The 9,514-nt window shown below is 45.7% G+C and overlaps 1 protein-coding gene across 3 annotated transcripts in view; it reads right to left on the bottom strand.

The window, feature by feature from the left end:
* LOC109923273 (proton channel OTOP3-like) overlaps positions 1-9,514 on the bottom strand; it is a 48,286-nt gene that overhangs the window by 8,196 nt on the left and 30,576 nt on the right. For all 3 annotated transcript variants that reach the window (XM_048610779.1, XM_048610778.1, XM_048610780.1), the window contains exon 5: positions 3,386-3,516. In XM_048610779.1, coding sequence (XP_048466736.1) covers positions 3,386-3,516 — 131 coding nt within the window. The remainder of the gene's footprint in view (positions 1-3,385; positions 3,517-9,514) is intronic.

The following is a 9,514-nucleotide window of genomic DNA, read 5'->3' as shown; positions in this document are numbered from 1 at the left end:
AGAAGGGTCTAGGCCTGAAACGTCAGCCTTTCTGCTCCTCTGATGCTGCTTGGCCTGCTGTGTTCATCCAGCTGTACACCTTGTTATATCAGAATGATGTGTTGTCTCCCTGGTGCTAGGGTCCAGGATATCTCGGAGAGGGTGCAGAATATTCTCAAAGGGGAGAGGGACCGGCAGGAGGTCATTGTACACATTGGAACTAATGACACAGGAAGAGAGAAGGATGAGATTCTGAGGACAGAATATAGGAAGTTAGGCAGGAATTTAAAAAGAAGGTCTTCAAGGGTAGTAATATCTGGATTATTCCTGGTGCCAAGATCTAGTGAGGTAGGAATAGGAGGCTAGAGCAGATGAATAAATGGCTGAGGAGCTGGTGCAGGGGAGAAGGCTTCACATTTTTGGATCATTGGAATGTCTTCTGGGATAGAACTGGCCTGTATAGGAACGATGGGTTGCACCTGAATTGGAAGGGGACTAATATACTGGCGGGGGGATATGCTAGAGCTGCACAGGAGGATTTAAAATAGTGAGGTGGGGAGTGGGTAGTGGTGTGGGACCCAATGAAATAGTGAGGAAAGAGACTGGTATGGTTGGGAAAAGGAGCAAGTCAAACAGTCAGGGCAGGCAGAAACAAAGCAGAGAATGAGGTAGGACTGATAAACAGCATTTATTTCAATGCAAGAGGCCTGACAGGTAAAGCAGATGAACTCAGGGCATGATTGGGAACATGGGGCTGGGATATCATAGCTATTACAGAGACATGGTTCAGGGATGGACAGGACTGGCAGCTTAATGTTCCAGGGTACAGATGCTATAGGAAGGATAGAAAAGGGGTGGGGGGATTGTGGTTGGGGACAAGAGAGGAGGGGGAGTGGTGTTTTTGATTCCGGATAATGTTCCGGCTGTACTTAGGGAATACGTCCAGTGAGGTTATTTGATTGGAACTGAGAAATAAGAAAGGGATGATTACCTTATTGGGATTGTGCTATAGACTCCCCCAACACTCAGCAGGAGATTGAGAAACAAGTTTGTAGGAGATCTCAGTTATCTGTATATTTAAGAGGGAAAACAGGAGGGCGAAAAGGGGACATGAGATAGCTTTGGCAAATAGAGTTAAGAAAAATCCAAGGGGATTCTACAAATACATTAAGGACAAAAGAATAACTAGGGAGAGAAGAGGGCCCCTTAAAGATCAGCAAGGCCACCTATGTGTGGAACCCAGGAGATAGCGGAGATACTAAATGAGTATTTTGCATCAGTGTTTACTGTGGAGAAAGATATGGCAGATATTGAACTTGGGGAAATCGATAGCGACATCTTGAAAAATGTCCATATTACAGAAGACGTGGTGCTGGATGTCTTAGAATGCCTAAAAGTGGATAAGCCCCTGGGACCTGATCAGGTGTACCCTAAAACTCTGTGGGAAGCTAGGGAACTGTTTCCTGAGCCCCTTGCTGAGATATTTGTATCATCGATAGCCACAGGTGAGGTGCCAGAAGACTAGTGGGTGGCTAATGTGGTACCATTATTTTCGAAAGATGGTAAGGGAAAGCCACAGAACTATAGATCGGTGAGTCTGCCATCAGCGGTGGGCAAATTGTTGGAGGGGATTCTGAGGGACAGGATTTACATCCAATTGGAAAGGCAAGGACTGATTAGGGATAGTCACCATGGCTTTGTGAATTGTAAACCATGCCTCACTAACTTGATTGAGCTTTTTGAAGCGGTAACAAAGAGGATTGATGAGGGCACAGTAGTGAATGTGATCCATAATAACTCCAGTAAGATGTTCAACAAGGTTCCACATGGTAGATTGGTTAGCAGGGTTAGATCACATGGAGTACAGGGAGAACTAGCCATTTGGATACAGAACTGGCTCAGAGGTAGAAGACAGATGGTGATGGTGGACGGTTGCTTTTCAGACTGGAGGCCTACGACCAGCGGTGCGCCACAAGAATCGGTGATGGGTCCACTGCTTTTTGTAATTTATGTAAATGATTTTGATGTGAACATATGGTTAGTAAGTTTGCAGATGACACCAAAATTGGAGGTGTAGTGGACGGTGAAAAGGTTACCTCAGAGAACAATGGGTCCTTGATCAGATGGGGCAATGGGCCAAGGAGTGGCAGATGGAGTTTAAAATGTGAGATGCTGCATTTTGGAAAGGCACCTCAGGGCAGGACTTATACATTTAATGGTAAGGTCCTGGTGAGTATAACTGAACAAAGACACCTTGGAGTGCAGGTTCAAAGTTCCTTGAAGGTGGAGTTGCAGGTAGATAAGATAGTGAAGAAGGTGTTTGGTATGCTTGCCTTTATTGGTCAGTGCATTGAGTTGGGACATCATATTGCAGCTGTACAGGATGTTGGTTAGGCCACCATTGTAATACTGTGCGCAATTCTGGTCTCCCTGCTATAGGAAAAATGGTGTGAAACTTTAAAGGGTTCGGAAAGGATTTACAAGGATATTTCCGGTGTTGGAGGCTTTGAGCTATAGGGAGAGGCTGAATAGGCTGGGGCTATTTTCCCCGGAGCATCGGAGCCTGAGGGATAACCTTATAGAGGATTATAAAATCATGAGGGGCATGGATAGGGTAAGTAGGCAAGGTTTTTTCCCCGCGGTGGGGGAGTCCAAAACTAGAGGGCATAGCTTTAAGGTGAGAGGGGAAAGATATAAAAGGGACCTAAGGGGCAACATTTTTACGCAGAGAGTGGTGCGTGTATGGAATGATTTGCCAGAGGAAGTGGTGGAGGCTGGAGGCAATTGCAACATTTAAAAGGCATCTGGATGGGTATATGAATAGGAAGGGTTTGGAGGATGTAGGCTAATTTCTGGCAAATGTGACTAGATTAATTTGAGATTTCTGGTCAACATGGACCAGTTGGACCAAAGGGTCTCTTTCTGTGCTGTACCTCTCTATGAATCTATGACACTATGTAGTCACATCTTTTCTGTATTGTGTTGATCAGAACAGTATGCAGTGCTCCAGCTGCAACCTAACAGCTCCAGCATCATCTCCTCGCTGCCTTCCTCAGTCCACATTATCCAGCCGGCCTGCTACCTTTGGTGATCTATGGACGCATACCCCATGGCCCCTTTACACTCCACAGAGAGTGGCCTCATCATTGCTTCCCTGGCCGTGTTCCTATGAAGCTGAGGGATGCAGGAATTCAATGTCTGTAACTCTGTGGAGACTTTTCCCTTGGCTTTGCCAATAGCAGATACTTGGTGTCCTCACTCCACACCTTGCACATTGTCGCCTGTCCCAGCAAAGTACCTAACTGGATAGAAAGCCATCACCTTGTTCTGCAAATAAAAGCACTGAGAAACGCAAAACAAGGAATGGATGTGTTGTTGGATGATTACTGTCTATACACAAAGTTACCTTGATGCTGTGTTCTGCTCCCATTGTGTGCAGTCTGCTCCTCGACCTCCAACTCCATGTGAATTGAATCATCAGTTACTGCGTTCATCCACAACACCAGGTTTGTAGCCAGGGTCAGCATTAGCCCACACCTATTGCATAGTGCAGAAGCAAAGAATCTCAAATTAATGTATTCAATGGGATGTTGGTATGCTCTAGTCCAGCAGTATCTCATTGTGACTGACCATCCTTGACATCTCCTGCAAATTGGCTTGATTTTCCAGCTTTAGGAAGGCTTCATTGTGTTTTTAGGGCATGAAAAGAGGCCATTTAGCCCATCTTTTTCTAGCCTTTTGTTTGCTCAGTTTTCCAACGCCCCATGATTGTCCAAGAGTCTGTTGGAGCCAGGGATTAATCTCCTCATTCCATAAAAGCTTCAGGAGCTTGGAGCAACCTTCCAATGGGGTCAGGGGGCTACATGTCACAGAGTATAAATAGCCCAGTGTGGGCAGAGCTAGAGCACATTGGAAGAACATTCTGGAAGAATCTTACTGGAGTGAGCCTCTCCAGAGGAAACACAGACAGTATGTGATCATGAGCACAGGGAGAAGCCAGGTTAGTACTTAGATAGTGTAACAAAAAGTCAGAACCTGATATCTCCATGATCTCCGAGCATACTGGGATTTAATATTTAGTATCGTAATTCATGTTACTTTGAAGCCCAAGCCTGTCGTTGACTTTGCCTTCTCCTCGACCAGTCTGTCTCAAACTCAAACTCACGGTGAGGTATCAAACCAAACCATCAAATATCCCAGACACTGCAGCAAGCTACATCCCAGATAGAAAAAGGACATGGGAGTCTTTACTAAAATAATGCTTTTCTCAACTGAGGGGATTCTGAGAGATAGGATTTACTGCATTTGGAAAGGTAAGGACTGATTAAGGATAGTCAGCATGGCTTTGCTTATGGGAAATCATGTCTCACAAACTTGAACATCCTTGTGCAAACTAGTTGTAAACATATAAGATTTGGGGAGATCCTGTTTGACAGGGAGAGGAGCTAGAATGTGGTGGAAGGTCAGTTATTTGGCAGAATCTCCTGGAAGATGTCCAAATACAACCTGCCTACTGTCCTCCTCACTTGTTCGGGGTATCACACCCTGGACAGCATGCTTATGTAGCTTTACTGTGGAGCGTTTAAAAGAAATTGTACTTACAACAGAAGTCATGCTAGCCAGACTGGCATTTAATGCCCATCCCTAATTTTCCTGGAAAAGGTGAACTGCTGCAGTCCATGTGATGTGGGCTGACCCAAAATGCCATCAGGGAGGGAATTCCAGGATTTTGAACCAGCGACAGTGAAAGAACAGTGATATATTTCCAAGTTGAGATGGTGAATGACCTGGAGGGGAACTTGCAGGCAGTGGTGTTCCTATGTATCTGCTGCCCTTGGCCTTCTAGAAGGCAGTAGTCAAGGGTTTGGAAGGTGCTGTCTGAGGAACCCTGGTGAATTTCAGCAGTGTATCTTGTAGATGGTAAACACTGCTGCTACTGAGCGTCGGTGGTGGAGGGATTGGATGCCTGTGGATGTAGTGCCAATCAAGCGGCTGCTTTGTCCTGGATGGTGTCAAGTTTCTTGAGTGTTATTGGAGCTGAACATATTAGGCAAGTGGAGAGTATTCCATCACACTCCTTACTTGTGCCTTGTAGATGATGGACAGGCTTTGAGGAGTCTGGAGGTGAGTTACTCGCTGCAGTATTCCTAGCCTCTGACCTGCTCTTGTAGCCACTATGTTTATGTGGTGAATCCAGTTGTGTTGGTCAATGCGTAAGCTGTGAATGTTGATAGTGGGGGTTTCAGTGATGGTAACACCATTGAATGTCAAAGGGGCAGTGGTTAGATTGTCTCTTATTGGTGATGGTCATAGCCTGGTATTTGTGTGGCGTGAATGTCACTTGCCACTTGTCAGCCCAAGCCTGGATATTGTCCAGATCTTGTTGCATTTGAACATGGACTTCAGTATCTGAGGAGTCATGAATGGTGCTGCAGGCAGGTTCAAGAACAGCTTCTATCTGGCCATGATCAGACTGTTGAATGGACTCTAGCCTCAAATAATGTAACCTGCAATGTAACTTGTACGCCTCTCAGTCTTTTGGATCTCTACATCCTTTGCTTGCTGTGATCTGCCTTACTTGGCTGGGTTGTATTTGTCCTGCTTTTTGCATACAGGACATACCTGGGCAAATTTGCACCTTGTTGGGCAGATGCCAACGTTGTAACTGTATTGGAACTGTATTGCTAGGTGAGTGGCAAGTTCTGGAGCACAAGTTTTCAGTGCTCTAAGCAGAATGTTGTCAGGGTCCATATTCAGTGCCTCCAGCCATTTCTTGATGTCATGTGGAGTGAATCGAATTGGCTGAAGACTGGTATCTGTAATGCTGGGGACCACTGGAGGAGGCCGAGATTGATCATCCACTCAGCACTTCTGGCTGAAGATTGCTGCAAATGCTTCAGCTTTATCTTTTGCACTGATGTGCTGGGCTCTTCCATCATTGAGCATGGGGATACTTGTGGAGCCTCCTCCTCCTCCAGTGAGTTGTTTAATTATCCACCACCATTCATGACTGGATGTGGCAGGATGGTAGAGCTTAGATCGGATCCGTTGGGAGTGAGATCACTTAGCCCTATAGCCTGTTGTTTTCACAGTTTAGCACGTACATAAATGCGTTGTCACTTCATGAGGTTGGTTTATCGCTCGGCCTGGCGCTGCTCCTGGAAGCCCACCTTCCATCTTCATCATCACCAGGGCTGCTTCCCCTGGCCAATAGTAATGATTGAGCAGGGGATGTTAAGGACTGACATGTAGGGGTCGGAAAGGGTCAATACGCACCGTGATACTGTCTCGTGGAGGGAGACAAATCTTTCTCGTAACGTATGGCGTGTTCTTACAACAGGTTACGGAAACACTGCCAGCTACGTCTTGTTTACCTCACAAAACTCATTAAATCAGTAGGTGGCAGCCCTGACATATTCGAGACCCTATCAGCCCTGAAAGAGCCCCACACCCCCATGAAATGAATGGCAAACACGCAGCTTGGTGATCAGCGTAGGATCTGATCCAGCGGCAAAGATGCCAGTAACACAGCAGGAGGCAAACCGTTGCTGCTGATTGCTGAGGGCAGTAAACCCTAAAAACTCGGCAAAAAAAAAGCCCAAAGAACTGCGGATGCTGTAAATCAGAAACACAAACAGAAATTGCTGGAAAAGCTCAGCAGTTCTGGCAGCATCTGTGGAGAGAAATCAGAGCTAACATTTCGGGTCCATTGCTCCTTCCTCAGGACTGATGGTGGCTAGAAAATGTTTTTATGCCAAAGATAGGATGGGAGGAAGGGGGGAGGAGTAAGTGATAGGTTAAATGGTAGAACCCAAACAGGGAGTAAAACAGTTGATCAATGGAATGGATAAAGACCAGCCTGGGAGAATGAATAGCTGCTGATGGGGACTATTAGTAGCTGACAATGGGTAGTGTCTGGTAGCAGCCCATGTAATGACAAGGCCTGGTGTGTGGGGGTTGAGGAAAGGTGCTTAAGCCCTAAAATTGTTGAACTTGGTATTGAATCCAGAAAGCTGCAGGGTTCCCAAGTAGAAAATGAGGTGCTGTTCTTCCAGCTTGCATTGAGCTTCACTGGAGCACTGCTACCAGCCTGAGGCAGAGATGTTGGCCAGGGAACAGGGTGGTGTGTTGAAATGGCAGGTAAAGGGTAGCTCAGGGTCTTTTTTTGCGAGCAGAATGTAGATGTTCTGTTAAGTCACCCAGTCTACACTTTGTTTCCCCAATGTAGAGGAGACCACCCTAAAAACTCATTTGGCAACACTCAATTCTAAAGAATATTTCAAAAGCTGACAGAAAGCATTTCAGAGCTGGTAAAAGATGCTTTCCAGTTTGGCGGAATCTCTCTGCCTGAGAAAGTCACCTGGGTCCTGGGCGGTTGAGGGTCAAGTCGCGTAAAAATGGGATTTGTTAAAATTGCGAAAAATAAGACGTACTTCAAGCAAATGAAGTTTAGGAGGTGGAGAGAGGGAAGGACTGATTACTTTTGCGTGAAAATGCTTGGTGGTTCAAGATAAGAACAGGTACAGTCCTCCAAAATATCAGGTGTTAGTGTGACTTTCCAACCGGGACAGTTTACATATGCCAAAATTAACATTCCATGTGCTGCCTACAGCCATAAATCACCCTAATACAGCATAAAAGTTGGGCTGATCAAGTATGCTGCATCCTATCGCAGGGTCTGCTTCTTGCCCATGGGCTGCTCAACAAATTTGGGTTGGACAAGATCCATGAGTGTTGGGGAAAGCAACTGGTGATGAATACGACGTAGAAAGCATTGATGGGAAGCTTAGTGCTTCCACCTGCTCTCTTGATGCTGGACTTGCCAGAACCACCACAGGCAACTATGTCTTTGGCACTTTGAAAGGTGCAGTTGATGGTGTCCACATAGCACCAAATGATTTCCCGACTATGACTCTGAAAGCAAGGAATTCAATCCTGAATTTCATTGTAAACACATCTCTGGGTTGAATATAGCAGAATACATGTGCTATCTAATGGATGAGGATGCCTATAAGAAACAGTTTTCTCAGGACATCAAGCATGGGGTCAGAGTGGACATGACAGAGGATTTGTACAAGAAAGCTCATGCTGCTATTGGGGAGAACCATGTTCATGAGAAGAAGCCTAAGACAGAAGGCAAGAAAAAGAGGTGGAATTATTCTAAGATAGTAGGAGCTGCCAATGCTGGAGAATCTGAGATAACAAGGTGTAGGGCTGGAGGAACACAGCAGGCCAAGCAGCATCAGAGGAACGGGAGAGCTGACGTTTCGGGCCTAGACCCTTCTTCAGAAAATCAGAATTATTCTAAGGTGTGATTGGAACAGAGAAAGGATTATATTGCTCAAAAAAGGCCAGCTTTCTCAGGAACAAAATGTCAACAGTTGAATAGTTGCCTTTAGCGATTGTTCAGAAAAGTAATCATTCTGACAATTCGTATAAACTGTCAAACTTAAAGAAATAAAAAGATGTGCTGCAGAACTGAAGAACTCTGCAGCTCCAACATAGGAGTACAGGCAGCATCATCGCTGAGTTCAGCCAGTGAGTGAACAGAAATTGATGACGAAGGTTCAGGAGACTCCTCATTAAAGTTCGAGCCATAGAGACACAGAATCATACAGCATGGAAACAGACTGTTCGGTTTAACCATGTTCCTAAACTAAACTAGTCCCACCTGCCTGTGCTTGGCCCATATCCTTCCAAACATTTCTTATTCATGTACTTATTCAAATGTCTTTTAAACATTGTAATTGTACCCACATCCACCACTTCCTCTGGAAGTTCATTCCACACACAAACCACTCTCTGTGTAAAGAAATTGCCCCTCATGTCTTTTTTAAATCTTTCTCCTCTAACCTTAAAAATATGCCCCTTAGTCTTGAACCTCCCCAACCTAGGGAAAAGACACCTGCCATTCACCTTATCTATATTCCTCATGATTTTATAAACCTCTATAAGTATAACCTCAACCTCCTACGATCCAGTGAAAGAAGTCCCAGCCTTCCATACCCGGCCACATCCTGGTAAGCCTCTTCAGAACTTTCTCCAGTTTAATAATATCCTTCCTGGAGTCAAAAGAATCAGCAAGATCTCTGTTTATTCAGGGTGTCTCCTAGGCAGAAGCACTGTGGCAGTAAGTGGCAGTGAACGTTATTGAACAGAAGTGAATGTAGGACGGCCGGTTTGGATAATAACCGACTGAATGCTGAAGGAGAGCCTCCGTGAGGGGAATGTGGGGACATCTGTTGGTGGCGGTGGCGGTGGCGGTGGTGGTGGTGGTGGTGGGGGGGGGGGGGGCGGTGGTGGGGGGGGGGGGGGGGAGGCGCGGTTGTGGTGGTGGGGTGTGGGAGGTGCGGTGGTGTGGATGGAAACTAGCTGTTTTCAGTGATTAAAGGATTTGAAATGAAGATGGTATAGGTTGAACACTAAATACAACAGGTTTAGGTTGTAGACTTGCTCGCTGAGCCAGTGGGTTTGGATGCAGACGTTTTGTATTACTTCCAGTTCTGTTTCTCAGTGGTTTGTACACAGGGTCTAA

Source organism: Rhincodon typus, chromosome 23, assembly GCF_021869965.1.
Source record: "Rhincodon typus isolate 14 chromosome 23, sRhiTyp1.1, whole genome shotgun sequence".
In the NCBI taxonomy this organism is placed as follows: Eukaryota; Metazoa; Chordata; class Chondrichthyes; order Orectolobiformes; family Rhincodontidae; genus Rhincodon; species Rhincodon typus.
Note: the sequence above shows the minus strand (reverse complement) of the source record. Positions and strands in the feature narration are given on the sequence as shown.